General features: G+C 49.8%; 1 protein-coding gene across 1 annotated transcript in view; it reads left to right on the top strand.

Moving 5' to 3' along the window:
• Positions 1-20,954, top strand: part of NTRK3 (neurotrophic receptor tyrosine kinase 3) — a 428,727-nt gene that overhangs the window by 342,984 nt on the left and 64,789 nt on the right. Inside the window, exon 12 of the mRNA XM_027521083.1 lies at positions 19,641-19,771. Coding sequence (XP_027376884.1) covers positions 19,641-19,771 — 131 coding nt within the window. The remainder of the gene's footprint in view (positions 1-19,640; positions 19,772-20,954) is intronic.

Raw genomic sequence — 20,954 nt, 5'->3', positions numbered from 1 at the left:
CATGGAACTGTTGCAGCCCCAACCCACATATGCATTCCACTGCTTCCTCCCAGGATGCCCAGGGATGGGATAGGCTGAGCATGTCCTCTCGTAAAAGCTTCCAAGTTCCTGCTTTCAGGATGGGTGTGCAGACCTGCCTCAGCAGCCACATTCGCTCCTTGGAAGGAAATCTATGACAAACCTACACAGCATATTTTTAAAAATTTTATTTATTTTAATTGGAGGTTAGTTACTTTACAATATTGTTGTGGTTTTTGCCATACATTGACATCAATCAGCCATAGCTGTACATGTGTCCCCCCTCCTGAACCCACCTCCCTCCCCATCCCACCCCTCAGGGTTGTCCCAGTGCACCGGCTTTGAGGGCTCTGTTTCGTGCATCGAACTTGGACTGGTCATCTATTTCACTTACAGTAATATACATGTTTCAATGCTATTCTCTCAAATCATCCCACCCCCACCTTCTCCCGACAGCATATTTTAAAGCAGAGACATTACATTCCCAACAAATGTCCGAATAGTCAAAACTACGGTTTTTCCAGTAGTCATGTATGGATGTGAGAGTGGGACCATAAAGAAGTCTGAGTGCCGAAGAGTTGATGCTTTCAAATTGTGTTGCTGGAGAAACCTCTTGGGAGTCCCTTGGACAGCAAAGACATCAACCAGTCAATCCTAAAGAAAATCAACCCTGAATATTCATTGGAAGGACTGTTGCTGAAGCTGGAGTTCCACTACTTTGGCCACCTGATGTGAAGAGCCCACTCATTAGAAAAGATCCTGGTGCTGGGCAAGATTGAAAGCAGGAGGAGAAGGGGATGACAGAGGATGAGATGGTTAGATAGCATCACTGACTCAATGGACCTGAATTTGAGCAAATTCCAGGAGTTAGTGAAGAACAGGAAAGCCTGGCATGCTGCAATCCATGGAGTCGCAGAGTCGGACACAACTGAGGGACTGAACACCAAAAACTCAGCAGCTCCATGAGCCACTGAATCTTTATCCTGGTATATGAAATGTGTCTTTCATTTGGTGTCTTATCCTTAGAGCATCACAGAGCGTGGCTTTTGCTATAGTTTGATGTTACACGAGAAGGTTATATGGAAGCAATACAAATGCCCGAATAATCAATCCTAGACACTTCCGTTCCTCAATGACCCTCTTCCAAGCTGCTAGGCTCCCTTTTATTCTCGTCAAGTTCTCCTTGCTCATCTCCTCCCAGGGAAATCCAAGCACCACACTTCAGCATCCAGGGCAATTTGGTTCTTTCCTTACTCAGCGCTGAGCCTGCTTTTGTATTTACATAGTCTGATTAACGTGCTCTGTTACACAATGGGCCAGCTACTTCTTGCCCAACTCCCAGCAGTAGGGAGAACTAGCAGGGGCCTCAAATATTTCTGTCTTCTTTCACAGTCTCTGAGGGGCAAAGGAAGCAGTAAGATTCATTTTTTGATTGCATGAAGTGTGTCACCCCTTCTTAAAGAACTCAGTGACTATGGCTGGATGAGATGTAAGCACTGACTTCCTCTGTGTTAACCCAGGAGCAACCCAGTCATGGCCATTTACCAAGAACTCCTTTTGTTCCAATGGTTCTGCTGGGTGATTTCTCTATGTGAACTCATTTAATCTTACAATAACACAGTGGTAAAGTTTCTCTTATTAGCCCATTTCACAGATGAGGAAATTCAGCCTCAAAATGACAATACAGTTAGTGAAAGCTGGGTTTGAGTTAATTCTAACTACCTCATTTTTTTCCAATTGAAGTATAATTGATTTATAGTATTGTGTTAGTTTCAAGTGTACAGCAAAGCGATTCAGTTATACATATATATGTTGACTAAAATAGATGCACAACCGTGAGAGTTGCGGGTTAAGTTTTTTTTTTATTATTTTTTTAATTTGTTTTTTATTTTATTTTATTTTTTTAACTTTACAATATTGTATTGGTTTTGCCATGTATCAACATGAATCTGCCACAGGTATACATGGGTTAAGTTTTATTTGGGGCCAAATGAGGACTGCAGCCTGGGAAGCAGCACCTCAGAAAGCTCTGGAAGACTGCTCCAAAGGGGCAGTGGGGAAGGTCAATATATAAAATTTTGGTGAAGGAAGAGTTCAATGCAATCAGACGCTTACTTTACAAAAGGTTTTCTGCTACTCCCGAGGAGGTGATGTCATCATGAAGGGATTTAGTGCTTTTCTAGATATGAGGAGCTCCAAAGATTGGGATTATGGTATCAGTTCCTGCCACCAGATTCCCTGGAGCACAGCCTCACTCCACCCTGAACTCCCTCAGTGGGTGTTGAGAGTCAGTTGCAGGCAAATGCTCTCAGCAAGTACAAATTTGTAGTTGACATATACCTATGCCTCCGAGGTGACTCAGTGGCAAAGAATCTGCCTGCCAAGCAGGAGACCCGGGTTCAAGCCCTGGGTCGGAAGATCCCCTGGAGAAGAAAATGGCAATCCACTCTGGTATTCTTGCCTGGAGAATCCCAGGGATGGAGAGCCTGGGGGGCTACAGTCCATGGGGTCACAGAGAGTCAGACATGACTGAGCGACTAAAAAGCAGCAGCAGCACATGCATACGCATGTATCTGTATTCTTTTTCAAAACGTCCTTTCCATTATAATTTATAGGAAGATACTGAATCTAGTTCCCTGTGCCATGCAGTGACTCTTTTGTTGTTTATATATTATGTATATGGTGGTGTGCATCTGTAAATCCCATTCTCCCAATTTATTTATTCATCCTCCAAGAAACTGGGCTTCCCTGGTAGCTCAGCTGTTGAAGAATCCACCTACAATGCAGGAGACCTGGGTTTGATCCCTGGGTTGGGAAGCTCCCCTGGAGAAGGGAAAGCTATCCACTCCAGTATTCTGGCCTGGAGAATCCCATGGACTATACAGTCCATGGGGTTGCAAAGAGTTGGACACAACTGAGTGACTTTCACTTTCCAAGAAACTACTAATGCCTCTATACAAGTAGGGTGCTGCAGTGGGACTGTGGTGATTCTTATGATGAAGGTCTTGATGAGGAAGGGGACCATGGTGACAGTGGATGATAGCTGACATTTAACGATGCTTGCCTAATTTAGGGTACTTTTCTAATTATTTTGCACATACTAACATATTTATACTCAGAACAGTTCTATGAAGCAGGCACTATTATATGCAATTTTTCTTTCTTTCTTTTTTTTGGCCATGACTTTTGGCATGCAGGATCTTAGTTCCCCGAGGAACCCATTGTCCATTGAACATTGAACCCATGTCCCCTGCACTGGGATAGCAGAGTCTTAATAAAAATCAGACCACCAAGGAAGTCCCAGTATATCCAAACTTTTTACAGATAAAGAAACTGAGGGCCAGAGAAGCTAAGCAACCTTCCTGAGATTACAGAGCAAAATGGTTGGTATAAGCTGAATTTGATCCTTACCAGTCTGGTTCCTCAGTCACGTTGACCGTAGTAGGTCAGAGCCAAGCAGGTCAGATAAGGAAGCATGAAACCCTCCCCTCTGGCCCAGCAGTGGGAGATTTCTCGGCTCAGCCAGAGGATTGAGATGCGGTGAGCAGAGCAAGGCCAGCTTTCCTGAGCAGCTCTCCTCTAAACGGCCTCCCCTCCCCCAACTAAAACACAGAGGCATCCTTTGTACGTACCTGGAGTAACTTGCAGCATGTTATTCGGGCATTTTTATTGCTATTGTTGGAGAATGACAGAACTAGAACGTTTTCTCTCAGACTGTTGGTGAAAGTCATTTTTACATGTATTTTCACAGTTTTACAGGAAGAAATTCAGGCTCAGAGAGAGTCGGTGGTTTTTCTGCACAGTCTTCCCTGATCCCTCAAGACCTGGTTAGATGTACCGTCCACGTGCTCCAGGAGTCTTCTCCCTACACCTGCCACCCCCTGCCCATCGATGGGGCTCATCACTCTGTGTTGGATTTGGCCGTGACTTGGCCATCTTGACTGTAGATTCATGGACTCCTGGAGACCCAGGACAGTCTTTTGTCCCCCACTGTGTCCCCAGCACAGAGGGAAACACACTGTAACTTTTTTTTTAAGCTTTTTATTTTGTATTAGGGTACTGAGAAGCCCTGGTGGCTCAGTGCCAAAGAATCTGCCTGCAATGCGGGGTATTTGGGAGATGCAGTAGACATGGGTTCAATCCCTGGGTGGGGAAGATCCCTTGGAGATGGACACAGCAACCCACTCCAGGATTCTCGCCTGGAGAATCCCACGGACAGAGGAGTCTGGTGGGCTACAGTCCATAGGGCTGCAGAGTCGGACATAAGGCAAGCAGCTTAGCATGCACGCACACCTTCTTGTCAGTGCAGGATCACCACCGTGCGGGGGGCTAGGGTGGATCAATGGTTGTACTTGCCAGGTAAATTTGGAGCAAGGGTTACTTACAGGCTCTATGCTGTTTTTAGCCAGGACCCAGACACAGAGTTACTCACTGGCCTGTGTCCCTTTCAGCCACGCATACACTCCATGAGCCAATGCAGAGGCTGTGCCAAGTGATTTCTACCTACTATGAGCTTATCAAGAGTCAACTGCTGCCTTCCAGCTTCCTTGTGCCTTTCCATGTCATCAGACCCTCCTGACAGCAGATAACAAAAAGCCTCCATCAGTCAAGCAAAGGGCCCTTTTGGAAGGTGTCTGGCCTGGAGCGATTAGTGTTTTCCAGCTGAGAGTGGCAGGCAGAGGCTTCTGCAGACAAATCCTTGTTTGAGGTGGGCTTGTGGAGTAGGCATGCTCTTAGAGAAGGGAGGACCTTTCACTCCATCCCTCTGTGTGCGTGCGTGCCAGGGTGAGTGAGGATGTGCAAGGCAGCCCAAACTGAGCCATCTTGGCTGAGAGGGCAGAAATGGATCTCAGTCTAGTGCCCACTAGATGCTTGGTGCTGTGCTAAGAGGTTTACAGACTGGAACTACCTCATTTGTTTACAAACATCGAAGGTGGGTCACACTTATCAGATGAGATGTCATCTCAGAGAGGTTCATTAAGATGTCCAGTGTCTCACAGCTAGTCCGTAGCAGAATCGGGTATGTCTAGTGAACATGGAGCCTCTAACCACCATAAGGAGTTCTCCATCCTTTGCCCTTTCGACTCCCACAGGACCCAAAACCTGCACTGTCTCAGGAGTTCATTCTCCTGACCACACTCCTGGGAAACCTATTCCCACACTCCTGGAATATTGCACACGAGCAGTGAAAAGATTTATATATAAAAAATCAGACCCTTCAAGAGCATTGTAGCTGTCAGAGAACTTATGAATGCACTTACAAGTGGTTTTATTTATTAATCTGTTGACTTTGAACATCCGCGAAACGAAAACAGAACAGACAGTGTACCAGGTGAAGAACATGACACAGCTTTTCACATGTGTTAAATTAGTCATTATGGGCACTGCACAGCACATTCGATTTATCAAACTGATCTGCTAGAAACTTTTTGAGGGAATTTCCTCATTTCAGTGAGACATTTTTCAAGCGGTTTTGCTCTTTTGCAGATAGCTTTTTTTTTTTTTTTATGACCAGTCTTCCATCCAAAATTTAATTCCTTCCTGATTTTATAACGTGGATTTCCTAAATCATTCTTCCTGAGTCATGACCTGGAGTAACTGGATATTCATGTGTGTTTGATCCAAAATCTCACAGATAAGGAAAAGTTATACAGGATGACATCCACGTGTAATTGACAAAAGACACATTTGCAAGAAAGGACCATAGCTGCCTGGCCTTTCAGCTTCTGTCCTTTGTTTACGCTGAAAATGAGGAAATGGGTAAGTTCTCAGAGCAGAGACATACGGGGAAAGGGTCAAAGAGCTAGTGTGGGAAACATCTGATCTCAAATAACTCCTCTGCCAGCAGTCAGTGGAGCCAGGAGGGGCTGTGCAAAGGGAGCCCTGCGCATAGTCTGGCCTCTCAGAGAGCTGGTGGGAGGGGACAGAAGCCCAGGTCTTTGGACCCTGCTTGAACCTTACAGCATGGAGGTTCAGGAGTCCTTCTCACTTGCCTGGGGAGCCTGAAGTGGAGATCTAGTTCAGAAAGAAAGCACATAAGTGCACACACACTCATACATGTGCACACACTGAAAAGGTCACACAGGAGCAGAGCAGCTGCACAAAGTGGTGAAGAGCAGGCCAAAAATGAAGACCAGTAACCCACAAGGGGAAGGAGCAGGAGGGCCGGGTTAGGAAGACCCTATTCTCAAAGAAACAGAAAAGAGTGGTGAGGATCAGGAGAGGGGGGTCGCAGCGCTCCCTGTGAAGGCACCCACAGCAGACAGAGGATGTGCAGATGTTGCCACATTGAGCAAAAATCTCCTATGGAAAATGAGAAGGAGACTGTCCCCCAGCCTGATGGGAAGGGGGAGTTGGGGTCCATTTATGGCATTTCACAGGGCTCCTGAGTGTATCTAATGTGGATTCTTGAGGCTGATGCTTTTGAGGGCCACCCAAGGGTGTCCAGGGGGTTTTCCAGGTGACGCTTGTGATAAAGAACCCGCTTGCCAATGCAGGAGAGGCCATTTTGATCCCTGGGTCCAGAAGATCCCCTGCAGCAGGAAATGGCAACCCACTCCAATATTCTTGCCTGGAAAATTCCATGGACAGGGGAGCCTGGCAGGGGTCGCAAAGAGTCAGACATAACTGAGCACACACAAGGCCATCCAGAGCTAACAAGGAGAGCTGCCCACTTGTCAGCGACATCGGTCTGCGGTCTGTGATATTCAGTGAGGTCTCTCCTCTCCTGATTTTCCACTGACATTAGTCCTGACAGTCCCTCACCTTCTGGAATCTTTCAAAGGATTGGTAAGGAAAAAATAATACCTACATTGTTCAAAGCCCACGCTTCTCTCCAGCTCCATTTCCTTGGGCACTAGGAGAACTAGAAAGAATGGGCTTCTCATCCAAGGTACCATCTGAGGGTTTGCTGATACCTTTAGGCAGCACACTCGGAACTCGGTGAACTTGACAGGATCTAGTCTGATTTGCCAAGTCCGGGGAGGGATTCCAGGGGTCAGGCGTGGCACTCAGATTTCCAGAGATAAAATTTAAACTTTCTCTCTCTTTTTTTCCCTTGCAAATGGTAGGGTAGGAGGAGGTTCAGGAGACAGGCCAGGAAACCCCCGGCCAGTGCGTTTAACATCTGGCGTGGGGGAGCTCTTGGAAGTCAGCTCAGAGGATGTGGTGGGAAAGCACCTGGCGTGGCGAGCCAGCTTCCACACGGGTGGCTGGGATCCGGGGTCTAGGAGGCCGAGCGGAACGAATCTGCTGGCTACACAGAACTCATGCTGCCCACACCTGGGGTTCTGACCTTGAACCCCATCAGACACAGGGCTGAAGAGAGTGAGGACCAGAACAGGAGTCTTAGAGAGGGAGGGGGCCCGTGGACTGGAGGACGCCTTAGCTGAGGGGGTGGGAGCTGGACATAGGAGCATTCCCCTTGGAAGGGGCTCAATCGCGAACACTTTGGGCCTCCCAACGGCCTCTGAGGTCTATGGAGGTGGGCTTCATGGGCCTCCAACAGAGTCTGGAAGAGCTGGGTGCAAACCTTGAGGCCGGGAGAAGGTCAGCCTGATGGGATTTAATGGGGTGGGGAGTGGTGGTGGTGTTCTTTAGCCGCTTAGTCGTATCTGACTCTTTGTGACTGCGTGGACTGTAGCCCACCAGGCTCCTCTTGTCTGTGGAATTCTCCAGGCAAGAATACTAGAGTGCCTTGCCATTTCCTTCTCCAGGGGATCTTCCTGACCCAGGGATCGAACCCATATCTCCTGCATTAGCAGGTGGATTCTTTACCGCTGAGCCACCAGGGAAGCCTGGGTAGTGCTGAGCCTGCAGCAAAGAGCACTTTGTGCAGATGGGGCTGAAAAGAAAGTGTGCCTGAGCCCAGCTGAGTTGGAAGGAATGAGGGAGAGGATGTGGGGATTAGCAGGGGACATTTATCACCACAACCCCTCTACATGGCAGCAGCTAGCAGAAGACAAGAACTTACCCAGTGGATAAGGAGGACAGTCTGACATTGCACCCTCCACCTGGGTGCAAGCCCTTTCCAGGAGCAGGTGCATAGGTTTAGTAAGGTCCCAGTTAGGTCCCAGTTCAAGCCCTGCACAAAGAAGGGGAAAGATGAGTCCTTCTTGAAAGCAGATCCTCTGGGTTGCATGGGGATGTGGTTTCTAGATTCTCAGGGCTGTGAACTGGGTGTCCTGCCTTCTCTTGGGCAACTCACCTTCTCTCTGGTGCCTGAGCCCTGCCCCCTGCCTTGGGCAGGGTTGAACTTGACCCTTCCTAAAAATAGGGCCTCCCAGGGCTCTCAGAAGGGGTCCGTGGCCATCCTGGGTTACCTGTTCACTTCCCAGGGTGCTTTGTGTTAAAACTAAAGTTTTTTCATGAAGTGTACTGCTGGGGGGAAGGATGAGAGAGAAGCAGCATCTTTAGGCCACCAGACAGCAGCAGCTTTGGCAGTTGGTGAAGATAGGCAGTCTAAGGGCCCAGCCTGTGCCCATAAATCAGCTGGAATCCTGTGCCCCAGTGTGTCTTATGCATTTTACAAAATCTAATACTGGTGTTTACTAATGCTACTTGCTCTAGTGATGTAGCAAGTCTGTTTAGAGATGGTTTTCTCTGAGCTGTTCCAAGGTGAGTTTGGATTATGTAGCAAAGAAAGCAGAGGTGATTCCAGGGCACATGTTTTTGCAATAAGAATAGACATTTTAAAAGATTTTTTAAAAAAGACATTTGGGAGAAGATCTTATGGAGGAAATGGGATTAGAACTGATCTGGAGACATAGGTTGATCTCTCCTTGTGGGAGAAGGGTACCTTGGATGGTGTGGGCATAGGTACATGGGCATGAACTCATGAAGTGGGCACAGAGGACAGTGAACGGCCAGCCTGTCCATCTGTTGCACCTACTTTATGCATTTATGTTGAGAATTTATGAGGAAGAAGCCTGGGGATTTGGATCATGTTATCAGAGTTCTCAAATATCAGAACTAAGATCAAAGATTACCCTGAGGACACCAATACTATAGGCTGCTCTGAGCACCTACTTTGGTCTCCTGCACTGTTCTCAACATTTAACACCTCTCATCTCATTTAAAGCCTTCCCAGGTGACACTTATGGTGAATAGCCCACCTACCAATGCAGGAGACATAAGAGTTGTGGGTTCAGTCCCTGGGTCAGGAAGATCCCCTGGAGGAGGGCACGGCAACCCACTCCAGTATTCTTGCTGGAGAATCCCATGGACAGAGGAGCCTGGAAGTCTACAGTCCATGGGGTTGCAAAGAGTCGGACATGACTGAATTGACTTAGCATGCAGGCATGTGTCTCATTTAAGGATACCACAGCTCCATACAATAAGCACTTTCCCCCCCATCTCCATTTTACTGATGAGGAAATCAAGGCTCAGAGAGACTGCGTCATTGGGGAGAATCTTTGAAAGTTTGAGTAGGGGGGCAGGTGAAAGGAAAGAACAGATCCTTTCCTCTATGAACCTTTACATCCATGAGTTCATTCAATGCACTTCACTGTACATGCCTAATTTCACTGACTCCTCATGACAACTCAGTGCGACGGACACCTTCTTAATTTCACTTAGGAAAACATCGAGGCTTGAGATTGATTTAGTGAATCGTCAAATGCTGCCTGCTGAGATGTGTCATTGAATGTGACTCTGTACCCAGTCCTGCCTTGTTCTGGAGTTATGCTCTTCCTCACCCCCTTGCTCTAACACTAATGTCCTTTCTTCCTTTGGTGTTTGTTTTGTATATTTGGATATATTGTTGTTTCTGATGCCACAGATCTCCTCCTGCCTGAAGGGTTCAGGTTTTTATTGGTACTGGTAATCGTCCATCCATGTTCCATGAATGGGTTATTGTGGTCCTGTGGTCCTCCTTCCTCTGTGGAGGAAGGTTTTCATAGGTATGTCTGCTTGCTGAGCCCTAGACTTCCTGTGTGAAGATGCAGGGCTCCGTGGTGTCCTGCAGTCTAGGTCTTGGCCCAGAGCTCCAGGCCTGGAAGGTGCAACTTTGAGTTCTGTGTTCGCTGTGAGAAACCATGATGTCACCAGACGGACCTGGGAAGGCAGAATTAGATGCCAGGGATGGGAAGAGGAGGAGACAGCATCACTGGGCAACTATTGGAAGAGAAGGGCCTCTGTGGAGACTGAGATGCAGAAGTAACCCCTGGTATGGGCATTTTGAATGAGAGTTTGACACTATCACTTTGGAAAGGGAACATCTAGAAGGGGGGAGAGGAAGTGGGGAGCTGGGTAGGCTGTTGGAGGGACAGATTCCCAGTCGGAGCCTGAGCTCCATCTTTCAGCACCTAACTTCTCAATTCCAGATGCTCTCCTTGGGGAGTTCTCTTGCTTTTTACTCTTGGCTCGGGCAGTCCACGCTTAATGAGAGCCAGAGGGGTCTTCTCACCATGGGAAGAGCCAACGTGGCATGGAGGTGAAGGAAGTGGGTAGGAAAGGGTGGGCTTGATTAGGGAGCTGATGTCAGGGGCCCTGCGATGGTAGTAAAATGTCTGAGTTCCTGATGGTTGAACTCCGAGGGGTAGCACCTGGGGGCAGAAATACATCTGAACCTTAGCCTCATCTCTGAACTGCTTGTGTCAGGAAACGTGAGCTGGAAATCGCCCCAGAACAGACAGTTCTCTGCTGATCCTCTCTCTTCACTGCTTCCAGAAGCAGCAGGGTGTCTTGTTTATTTATTCGTCTTGGTGGGAACACCGTGTCTTGGAGTCCTAGACCGCTACCTCTAGCCTAAGGGTGCACACGTGCCCTGGTTTTTGTTGAGCTTCAGCGGATACAGACCTGCAGGGACGCTTTGTTTAGCGGTCCACCGTGCCCGTGACTGAGGGGTAGGACGTGGGTCTCAGGACGGTCCTGGTTCCGTGCGATCTTTGTTCCTGAGGCCAGTCTTAGAGCCAGGTCAGAAATAAGTTTGCTCTTTGGAACTTTCTGGATCCTTGCCGATTTTCACTCATCTTTCTCTTCTTTTTACTGCTCCCTCGGCTTCCCTTCTTCCTCCCTCTTGGTAGTGTTTTTCTTGCTAAAGTCTCTAGCAGTGGCTTGGAGGTGCTTTTTGGTTCATTCGTTTATTTATTCCATATTGAGTGAGTACCTACTGTGTATTGGGCCCTGTGCTAGACCCAATTTACAAAGACAATAGGTCGGGATGTTGCCCTTTTGCCTTGAACATCCATTAGCACCCTTCAAAGGCCCTTTGCAAAGCCATCAGACTCTGAAAATAGCATGGGGTGAGAAGAGCCTTGGGATATGATATGGGCTAGGCTGCAGAAACATCAGAGTCTTAGACAAACAATCCCGGGGTCAGCCTCACCAAGGGGCAGTGACAGCAACAGACAGCGATGGTGTTCCTTCGACCTGGAATCCTTTTCCATGTCATTGTTTCCTGTTTGGTTGGTAACCTGGGACTAATTTAAACTTCCAGACCTCCAGGAGAAATTCTGCAGAGCTCTCCTGTTGGCTCTCTACCCTTGGAAATGTCTTCTCTTGGAAAATCCTTGACGTGGACCCAGGAGGTCCTCTTGTTTTCCGAGTCCGTAAATCATCCCAGCATTGCTTCTTAAGAGCAGTTGTTGGGACAGTGAGGCCATGCTCTGCTCTTCTGTGCAGGTGGAGAACTGGCTGGGTTGGCGGCAGACGACTGCAAAGGTCTGGCGCTGCCTGCGGACATGTTTACCTGTCATGCTCTCCTGCAGTGGGGATTTAGTTCCTCTTGCCCTGCCGTGCAGAGGCCTGCGGTGCGGGCAGGAGGAGGGGCGGGGCCAGGTCTGCGGTGGCAAAGGGACGTTCCCACTATTAGCAAAAGCAGGGGTCCTGCCCTCCTTCCCCTCTCAAAGAGGCAGAGCTGGCCTTCTATCTGCCTCCTGCTGCTTCAAAAACCCACAGTTGGAGATCCCGGAATATTATTCTTTTCCATTTAAAGACATTCCATTTCATGTGTAATTAAACGTGTGGTATCGCATTAATGTTTTCTTCTGAGTATTTTCTGGCAGCCTGAGACCCTGGGGTCTGGTGAGTGCAAAGAAAACACACACTTCTCAGAGAGCCGCCCTTCCTCTCCCCGTTCCCTCTTCCCTCCCTTTTCCTGCCAAGAATCTCCTTCCTCCTCTGCCTACAGTTGCTCTCAGGACTCACCTTGTAATTCGAGAGCCACCCAGGCTGTGGAGACCCTCTGTCCTTCTGTGGGGCGTCGGGGTCTTAGCTTTCCGACTTTTGGTGCATCCTCATCTCCAGAAAGCATCCTCACCGCCCACCTGGAGCTCAGGTGGTGACGACCAAGGGCAACAGGAGTGGGTGTTATTGGAAGAGCATCTCTGTCCTTATAGATGTGAAGTCAGTTAAAGAGGCAAGCTAGCAATGGTGGAAGGATGGCTCGGTGGCAAGGCCCACCTGCACCAGAGTTTAGAGTCCAGTGGGTCACTTCTAACAGCTGCGTGATCTTGGGCAACTGCTTCATCACCTTGAACTTCAGCTTCCTCATCTGTAGCACTTGGGGAGCAATGTACTATGTTGAAGAGCGTTGTGAAGAAGAGACAAGGCATCTCGAGTATTACTTAGCATGGTGCCCATCTTTGGAATAAGTACTCAGTCCATGGCATTTTCATTATTAATAAGGGCAAAGGGGATGACAGTGAGCTAAAAGGGACAAGGGCGGCGTGAGATGGAGTCGACAGGGAAAGATCCGAGAGGCTTCAGCACAGAGCCTAGGAACCAGTTGTTGTTATTATTGTTATTTTAGTTGCTAAGCCATATCCGACTCTGCAACCCCATCGACTGCAGCCCACCAGACTCTTCTGTCCATGGGATTCCCCAGGCAAGAATACTGGAGTGGGTTGCCATTTCCTTCTTCAGAGGATCTTCCCAACCCAGGGATCAAATCCACATCTCCTACATTGGCAGGCAGATTCTTTAGCACTGAGTCACCTAGGAAGCCCAGGAACCAATTAGGAACTTGGTATTACAATGGGCCAAGGAAGAAGGGAAGGCAGGGTGGTTAGAAAATCCATCAGGGCTCAGCTAAGGGAACTTATGGGCAGCCCTGAGGGGCGCTGCTTCTGTGTCCCCCAGGTGACAGCCTTCAGGGAAGGACAGTGTCTGCACAGCGTGCACACCTGGCTTCCTAGGACAGTAACTAACCAAAGCATCAAGTTGGCCAGTGAATTTCTCTTAAGACATTTTCAGTCTGACCAAGGGAGCATGTGGCTTTGGGGGACTGACTTTACTGTTGACATACAGCAGAGTCAGGATCACCATTATTTATAGCTGCTGACCCTGGGAGATCTGGTTTTTCTCTATTGATCAATAGCAATCTTTAGTAGGTAGCTGTCACTGCCTTTGATGTCTTTATTCCATTGTTTGACAAACCTCTTTGAGCAAACTATTTTGGACTTGAAGAAAAAAAGGGTTGGCCATCATGGTGGCTTGTTCAGATAGGCTGCCAGTGACTCCCTGATCACTGTTGGCTCCTCCCCCCCACCCCCGTGCAAACTCATGCCATTTTATTTCAGAATATCACTGCACTTCTCCAAGTTTCTTCCCAAGCCACTATTTGTTCACAGGTAGATTGAGCTCTTTGATAAAAGCAAAATCTTGAAGAAAGGAAGGAAAAGTTCTCTTGTGAAATGTCCTATACGTTTCAGATATTTTCTATTATCTCTTTGACTTAAATTTTATTAAATCAGTTCCCTCAACAACTCTGCCAAGTAGATATTGAAGGTTCCCATTCTACATATGGGCTTTCCAGGTGGCACAGTGGTAAAGAACCTGCCTGCCAATCCAGGAGACGTAAGAGATGTGGGTTCAATCCCTGAGTCGGGAAGATGCCCTGGAGGAGGTCATGGCAACTCACTCCAGTTTCTTGCCTGGAGAATCCCATGAACAGAGGAGACTGGAAGGTTACAGCCCATAGGGTTGCAAAGAGTTGGACATAACTGAAGCGACTTAGGATGCATGCATATATCTACCATTATTTTTTAAAAATATTTATTTGGCTGAGCAAGGTCTCAGCTGCAGCATGTGGGATCCTTGTTGTGGCACACTGAATCTTTAGTTGTTGCCGCAAGTGGGATCTAGTTCCCTGACCGGGATCGAACCCCAGGCCCCCTGCATTGGGAGTGCAGAGTCTTAGCCACTGAACCACCAGGGAAGTCCCCACAGGATGAGGATTTCTGATGAACCAGCTGTCCTGTGGGAACAGGAGCCTATCTAGGTGGCTTGCTGTATGGGAACCACTGGTGATTTTCCCAGAAAAAGGATTTAGGGGAGAGCCAGCCCATTTCCATTTCCCCAAGACTGCTCCTCACTGTGTACCAGCCCTTGCTCTCTTGGGCAGCCCCCTCGGTGCTGGAGGCTGGGAGGTCTTCCCATGGTCTGGGATCTGCATCCTCTCTCCCCTCCTTCCCTGCCTGGGTCCCCTCTTCCCCTGCCTGGGTCCTGCCTCCTCCCCTGCCTGGGTTCCCTCTTCCCCTCCCTGGGTCCCCTCCTCCCCTCCCTGGGTCCTGCATCCTCCCCTCCCTGGATTCTGCATCCTCCCCTGCCTGGGTCCCCTCCTCCCCTCCCTGGGTCCTGCATCCTCCCCTCCCTGGGTCCTGCCTCCTCCCTTCCCTGGGTCCCCTCCTCCCCTGCCTGGGTGCCCTCCTCCCCTGCCTGAGTCCTGCATCCTCCCGTGCCTGGGTCCTCTCTTCCCCTGCCTGGATTCCCTCCTCCCCTCCCTGGGTCCTGTATCCTCCCCTCCCTGGGTTCTGCATTCTCCCCTGCCTTGGTCCCCTCCTCCCCTCCCTGGGTCCTGAATCCTCCCCTGCCTGGGTCCCCTCCTCCCCTGCCTGGGTCCTGCCTCCTCCCCTTGTGACCCAGACTCTGCTGGGCTGGCCAGCCAGGCAGTAAAAGGAGATTGATGCCCTCGCCTCCTAGGAAAATCCATCACTTTTTGGCGTGTGGGTCAGATGGCTTCACCAGAGGCAGCTCTGAGCTTCGCAGTGTGAGCTAAAAATAAACACACCAAAAAGGTCCAAATAGCCATGTGGGCGTCTGAGATGGAAATGGCCCACTTCCGCCACTCCCTGAGGGGCCGCACGGCGCCCTTTCCTCCCACACTCTTCCCCATCTACACCCTTCTCCTGGGGGCCTCCGGGGTGGGTGGGTGGAGGAGGGCTCCTACTCTTTCACTTGGGAGATGCTGCCTTCCATCCAGGAATGGACGGGGAGAAAGAAGTCAGGCCGGAGTAGAGGAAGCAGGGAATTGGAGGACTGAGCTTCTGGGGACCGACTGTCTCCTCCACAAAGCGGAGAGAGACTCAGAAAGGCGGCTTCAGGTAACAGAAAGCACACAGACTCAGGAGCCAGAAAAAGAAGAGCAAGTCCTTTGGCTACGTCTTAGCTCCGCCAACTTGGGAAAGTTACCCGCCTGCCTCTGTGTTCTCATCTGTGAAAGGGGTGCAATCACACCTACCTCTCAGCGTTATCGTGAGAATGGCATGTGGAGCAGATAACAGGACTGGGAACCCATGAATCCCTTTACCTACGTCTTCTTCCCCTTTGGTTCAGAGAAAGAAGCTGTGCGGACAGAGTTCTGGGATCCCGAGTCTTGTTGGTACACAGGGTTCTCCACATGCAAGTGATTAGTTTTATGCGTTTGGCCCCAGTCCAGCCTCTCCATCTCCGAGGATCCCACGTTACCTCGTGGAGTTCTTATCCCCACGGCTGGAGGGAGGTTCTCTCTTGGGGAAGGATTTATGGTGGGATGGAGTCTGTTTTGATTTTCTATTCCTTCTGCTCCCCCTCCTCAGGTCTCCTCACTCCATCTGTGGACTAAGCCTAAGTATTGGCCTCAAAATACTTGTCCCTGCAGATGACTAGAGTCCAGCAATGTTATCCTGAAGCACTGCATGTTTCCATGTCTCTGAAAGAGATCCACTGGCAGACTGGGGGTGGACATGTTAGTCCATGGGTGGCTTCTGCTTCATGTTTGCAGAGGGCAGATGAGCTCCCAGTGTCATGGCCACTTGCTCTCAACCACGTTCAAGGCCTGCAGCTGTCAAGTCTGTGACCTCCTGAGGCTGGGGGTTGGCAGCTGCCTTGGGGCTCCTGTGTGTGCTAAGTCGCTTCAGTCATATCCAACTCTTTGTGACCCCATGAACTGTAGCCACCAGGCTCCTCTGTCCATGAGATTTCCCAGGCAAGGATACTGGAGTAAGTAGCCATTCCCTCCTCCAGGGGATCTTCCCGACCCAGGGATCGAACTTGGTTCTCTTATGTCTCCTGCATTGGCAGGTGGGTTCTTTACTATTAGCGCCACTTGGGAAGCCTGGGCACTTAACTCCTGAGATTTGGAGGAAGCATTGAAAAAAGGCCCCCCTCTATGCTGCTGCCACAAGACTTGTCTGAATCTTCCAAGGCTTGTGATTCTTGCTGCCGAGGGAGGGAGAGGAGATGGAGGGTTCTGAGCCATGACTCAGGTTCAGCAGCTGGAAAACGGGGCCCTGCCCTCCATAGACATTCTCCCTTCTCATTCTGGACTCACTGTGGCAGAGAGTCAGAAGCTGGGGAGGAGGGTGGTGAGCTGGTGAGAGCACCCAGCTCAAAGTTGGACTTAAGGACCCAGGAATATATGGTTGTCCAAATGGTTCTTTTGAGTTTTCTGTAATATCTTATGGAAAAATGCAAATGAACTTTTTGGCTAGCCCAGTATATACCGTGGGCTTACCAGATGGTGCTAGTGGTCAAGAATCCACCTGAAATTCAAGAAACAAAAGAGATGCAAGTTGGATCCCTGGCTTGGGAAGATCCCCTGGAGAAGGAAATGGCAACCCACTCCAGTATTCTCACCTGGGAAATCCCATGGACAGAGGAGCTTGGCGGGCTGCAGTCCATGGGATCACAGTCAGACACAACTGAAGTGACTTAGCATGCACAACAGCCCTGAGGCAGCTGCCAACCCCCAGCTTGGCACGACTGAGTAGCTAAGCACATAGCATATCCGGTAGCCCTGTCTTTGTAGAGGAGTGTCCCGAAAGTAAGGAATCTGGAGAGTCGTGGTCTCCATTGTGAGGATGAGGGCTGGAAGCTCTGAAGAGGGGCTTGATGAGGCCATACAGGTAAGTCCAGGATTGCAGGCCTCCTCCTGGTCTTCGAGTGGTGATGCCTGACTCATATCTGTGGGTGTGGAACTTGTTGAGGCCAGTCTGCTAAGGTGAGCATCAGTCATCAGCTGGCGGAATCCTTGCCCCACCCACGTCAACCTATTCCGCTGGTTCTCAAAGAGGTGTCCTGGGCCAGCAGTACCAACATCACCTTGGGAATTTGTTAGAGGAGGCAAATTCTCAGGCCTCAGCCTGGACCTCCTGAATAGGAATCTCAGGAAGAAGGGCTGAGTGACCAGTTTTCATAAGGCTTCTAGGTGATTTTATTTTCATCCTGTTGCAATGTTGTTGGAGGCTGGGGTTGGGGAGGGGTCTGAGGCCAAAGAGGGCTTTTTCATAAGAGGCCTTGCCACTCTGACCTGTCCTGGTGTTCAGGATTCACGCCCCATTTCAACCACCAGCTGGCAATTCCTGACTTGGCCCTCATTTTCCCTTCATCAGTAATGATGAAAACACCAAAACACACATGGTTTCAGAGGACTTGAAGGTTTACAAACCTTTACACATAATAGCTCCTGTAACAGGTAAGTGGAACTTGGGTTATATGATACTCCTGACCCATTTTACAGATGAGGAAACTGAGACTCAAGATGTTTTGTGAGGTGGGCAAGCCCATAGTTGGGGAGGAGCCAAGGCCTGATCCAGGCGCCCTTGACTCCCTATTCCTAGTCAGGCCTGTGGGCTCAGAGGGGCAGGCATGGCCTTAGGAAGCTACCACCCTGTTAGCACCCCCTCTCCATGCTTAGGCCCCACCCGGACGCTCACCTTTTGGTACCTGTGTGTCATCAATAGTCACCTGGGAATGATTGTACAGCGATGAGCAGATGGTCTCCCGGAGAGGTCCTGACTTCTCATTTTCTCTTGGTGGGACACCCTTAGCCTTCCCCTTCAAGGCCAAAATATCCCATTCCTCAGAGGCTGGGAAACAGCAGCAAAGGGTGTGAAAAGGGAACCGATTTTTTATTCCCTTTCTGTAAAGATGGGGGCAAAGCCCTGCCGCATGTGGTAGCTCCCCAGCCACCCCATGGCCCGGAAGCCTGCAGGTATGTCTTACTGAGAGGAAAGAAAATGCTGTGTAAATGCTTCTGCCCACAGATCCCGGAGAGCAGGTCATCTGGGACACAGCAGGGCTACCAAGAATTCTGATAGGAAAAAAAAAAAAATTGTGTAATCTGTTATAACAAGAATCGCCCCTCCAGCCCCCGCTAAGCAAAATGCTAACCAAGGCCCTGGGAGCCACATCCCTCTGTTCTGGTCCTGTGTCCCCTCGCCCTGGGGGACAGTCTGCCCTGGTCCTCTGTCTTCAGCGTTCATTTTTTTTGACGAGGTCATTTGAGACAATGCTCTTTCCTGGCTCTGTAATGTTCTTCATAAAGTGAATGCAGGTATTTAATGGGCTTCTGCCTGTTGAACGATGAATGGAAAGGTCGGTGAGTAATCTCCGGCTGGCTCCCCCCGTCGTCAGCCCACTTCTTGTACGATTCTTTCGAAGCATTCTTTCCAAATAGGTGGGAGGCCTGAGGTCACAGCTTTGCTTCCTCCTGGCTGACAGACTTTAATTAGGTTGCTAAATTAGCCGAGATGGTAGCAGTCCTTCTCTCTCTCTGCACAGATCCTGGTTCTGGGGAGGTCTCTGGACTTGATTTTCTTATTTCATTGGTTTCTTTTTTTTTTTTTTTTTTGTCTCTCAGGGGAGAGGGATTCTCATGTAGAGGCTTCCCCCAGATCATTTTAACTTCCACTTTATGGATTCTGTCGTGAACCAGACACTTTGCTATAGGAGCATTATAGACATTATAACAAGAGCCAGTATGGTGTGTGTGGTGTGTGTGTGTGTGTGTACCAAGACCCTGGGCTAAACTCTTCATATGAATTATCTCATATAATCTTCCCAAGAATTCAGAAAGGAAGGTATTGGTGTTCATTCCAGTTCACAGGTGAGGACATCGAGGCTCTGGACTAAAATAACTTTCCCAAGTTCCGAAACCTGCAGGGAGGAGGAAACAGGGTTCAAACCCAATTTTTGGTCACCCAGAGCAGCTCATGGACCCACAGCACGCAGACATCACCTGAGAATTTATTAGAGATACCTTCTCAGACCCAATTGAGTCAGGACCCGTGCGATGCCCAGAGGACTCCTGTGCTCAGTGCTTATAGCCGGTTATGCCTGAATCCTGGGTATTAAAGACTACTGGCTCTGGTTTCCCGGTTTCCAGCCAAGGCAGATATGATTTAGAGAGCTTCAGGGCTAATCAGTTAAAGCCGAGATTCGATTCTGGGTAAGACTCAAATCACTGCGTGTTGCCCATTTTTACAGCCAAGGTAAGATGCTGGAGCTCGTCTGGCCCCGCCGTGGCCTCCGAGGCGGAGCTCCCTGCCCTGGACCCCTGTTTTCCCCAGACCCCTGAGCCTCCAAGGAGAGAACGAGCACCCGAGACTAACCTGGCTGCTCTCCTCTGTCCCTTCCCGCAGACGTGCAGCACATTAAAAGGAGAGACATCGTGCTGAAGCGAGAGCTGGGCGAGGGAGCCTTTGGAAAGGTCTTCCTGGCCGAATGCTACAACCTCAGCCCCACCAAGGACAAGATGCTCGTGGCTGTGAAGGTAATGCTCAGAGGCATGTGGGCCCCAGGAAGGAAGAGGGGTGTGGCTGTTGGCCATGGGGGTGGGAAAGAGAGGCTCGCTCCATTCTGGAAGATGGTATCAATGAACATTATCAGATGCAATCAAAATGGTATAAACTAATGTAATCAGATGCGCTTGCTCCAAGGTTCATGAAGTTTCCTCTGGACCCTTTGGCTTCAGAGGTCACGAACTGTGACACACAACGGAGGGCTGTGCCTGAGGTGCAGCTGGAGGGATAAGCGATGCCCGTGATGGACCCTGGTTTTATTCTGGAGGCTCTGGGCTCACCCCTGTCCCCCGCTGACCCTCTTCCCTTCTCAGGGACTTTACAGGTTGTCCTGTCCCTGCCCAGAAAGTCATCTGATCATTTCTCCCGAGTACAGTTGCATGAGGGGTGGGTTGCTCATGGAGGCCCCGAGAGCCACTGCTCACAGCAGCAAACTTCACAGGGAATAGGAGGTGGGCTGGTGGAGGGGTCAGGTGCTGAGCCTAGGGAGGAGAGTGGGTGAGGTTGGAAGACATGCTCAGCTACCTCCATGGGATCCAGGTTCAGCCCCCAGGGGACAGCATGCCTGAGGGCTACTGTCTCCTGGCAGCTGCTTACTTAGGTCCAGGAACCACAGGGGTTTTGTGTTGCTGAGGTAGCTGAGCAGATTTGCAGCTGGAGCCGAACAGCCTGGGGCAATAGGCAAAAGACTTTGCTACTGCTAGTTACCCTCCCCCACACTTGCTACAGGTTCTGTCAGTCTGTGTTGGACAAATCTTTGAACCTGATTGACACAGGCAAGAATCAAGTAGCCTCCCTGAGGCACCCACAGATCTGGGGAGCCTTGCTCTGGAGCATGGAGTGGGCTCTGCAAGGGTGGGTGTGGTGAGCAGGCCTCTGAGGCTGGAGTGAATTCTGCTCCATGGACAGAGGACTGGGAGCTGAGATACCCTCCCCACTAGGACTCTTGCCAGGGCCTCGAAAAGTCCCTCTTTAACACTGAGGGCTCTGACTGAGCCACTCTCTTGATGGAAGCTGAATGTTTCTGTGGCTTTGGGGATCTCTGTCTGCTGTGTCTGCAGAGGGTAAGTGCCCTCGGTAGATGCAGAGAGTGATGTGTGGGCTACAGACATAGAATGGGAATCAGAGGCCTGGGTGGGCATCTAGCCATCACTG

The sequence above is a fragment of the Bos indicus x Bos taurus genome, chromosome 21 (assembly GCF_003369695.1).
Source record: "Bos indicus x Bos taurus breed Angus x Brahman F1 hybrid chromosome 21, Bos_hybrid_MaternalHap_v2.0, whole genome shotgun sequence".
NCBI lineage: Eukaryota > Metazoa > Chordata > Mammalia > Artiodactyla > Bovidae > Bos > Bos indicus x Bos taurus.
The sequence above is the reverse complement of the archived record's forward strand: the minus strand, read 5'-3'. Positions and strand labels throughout refer to the sequence as shown.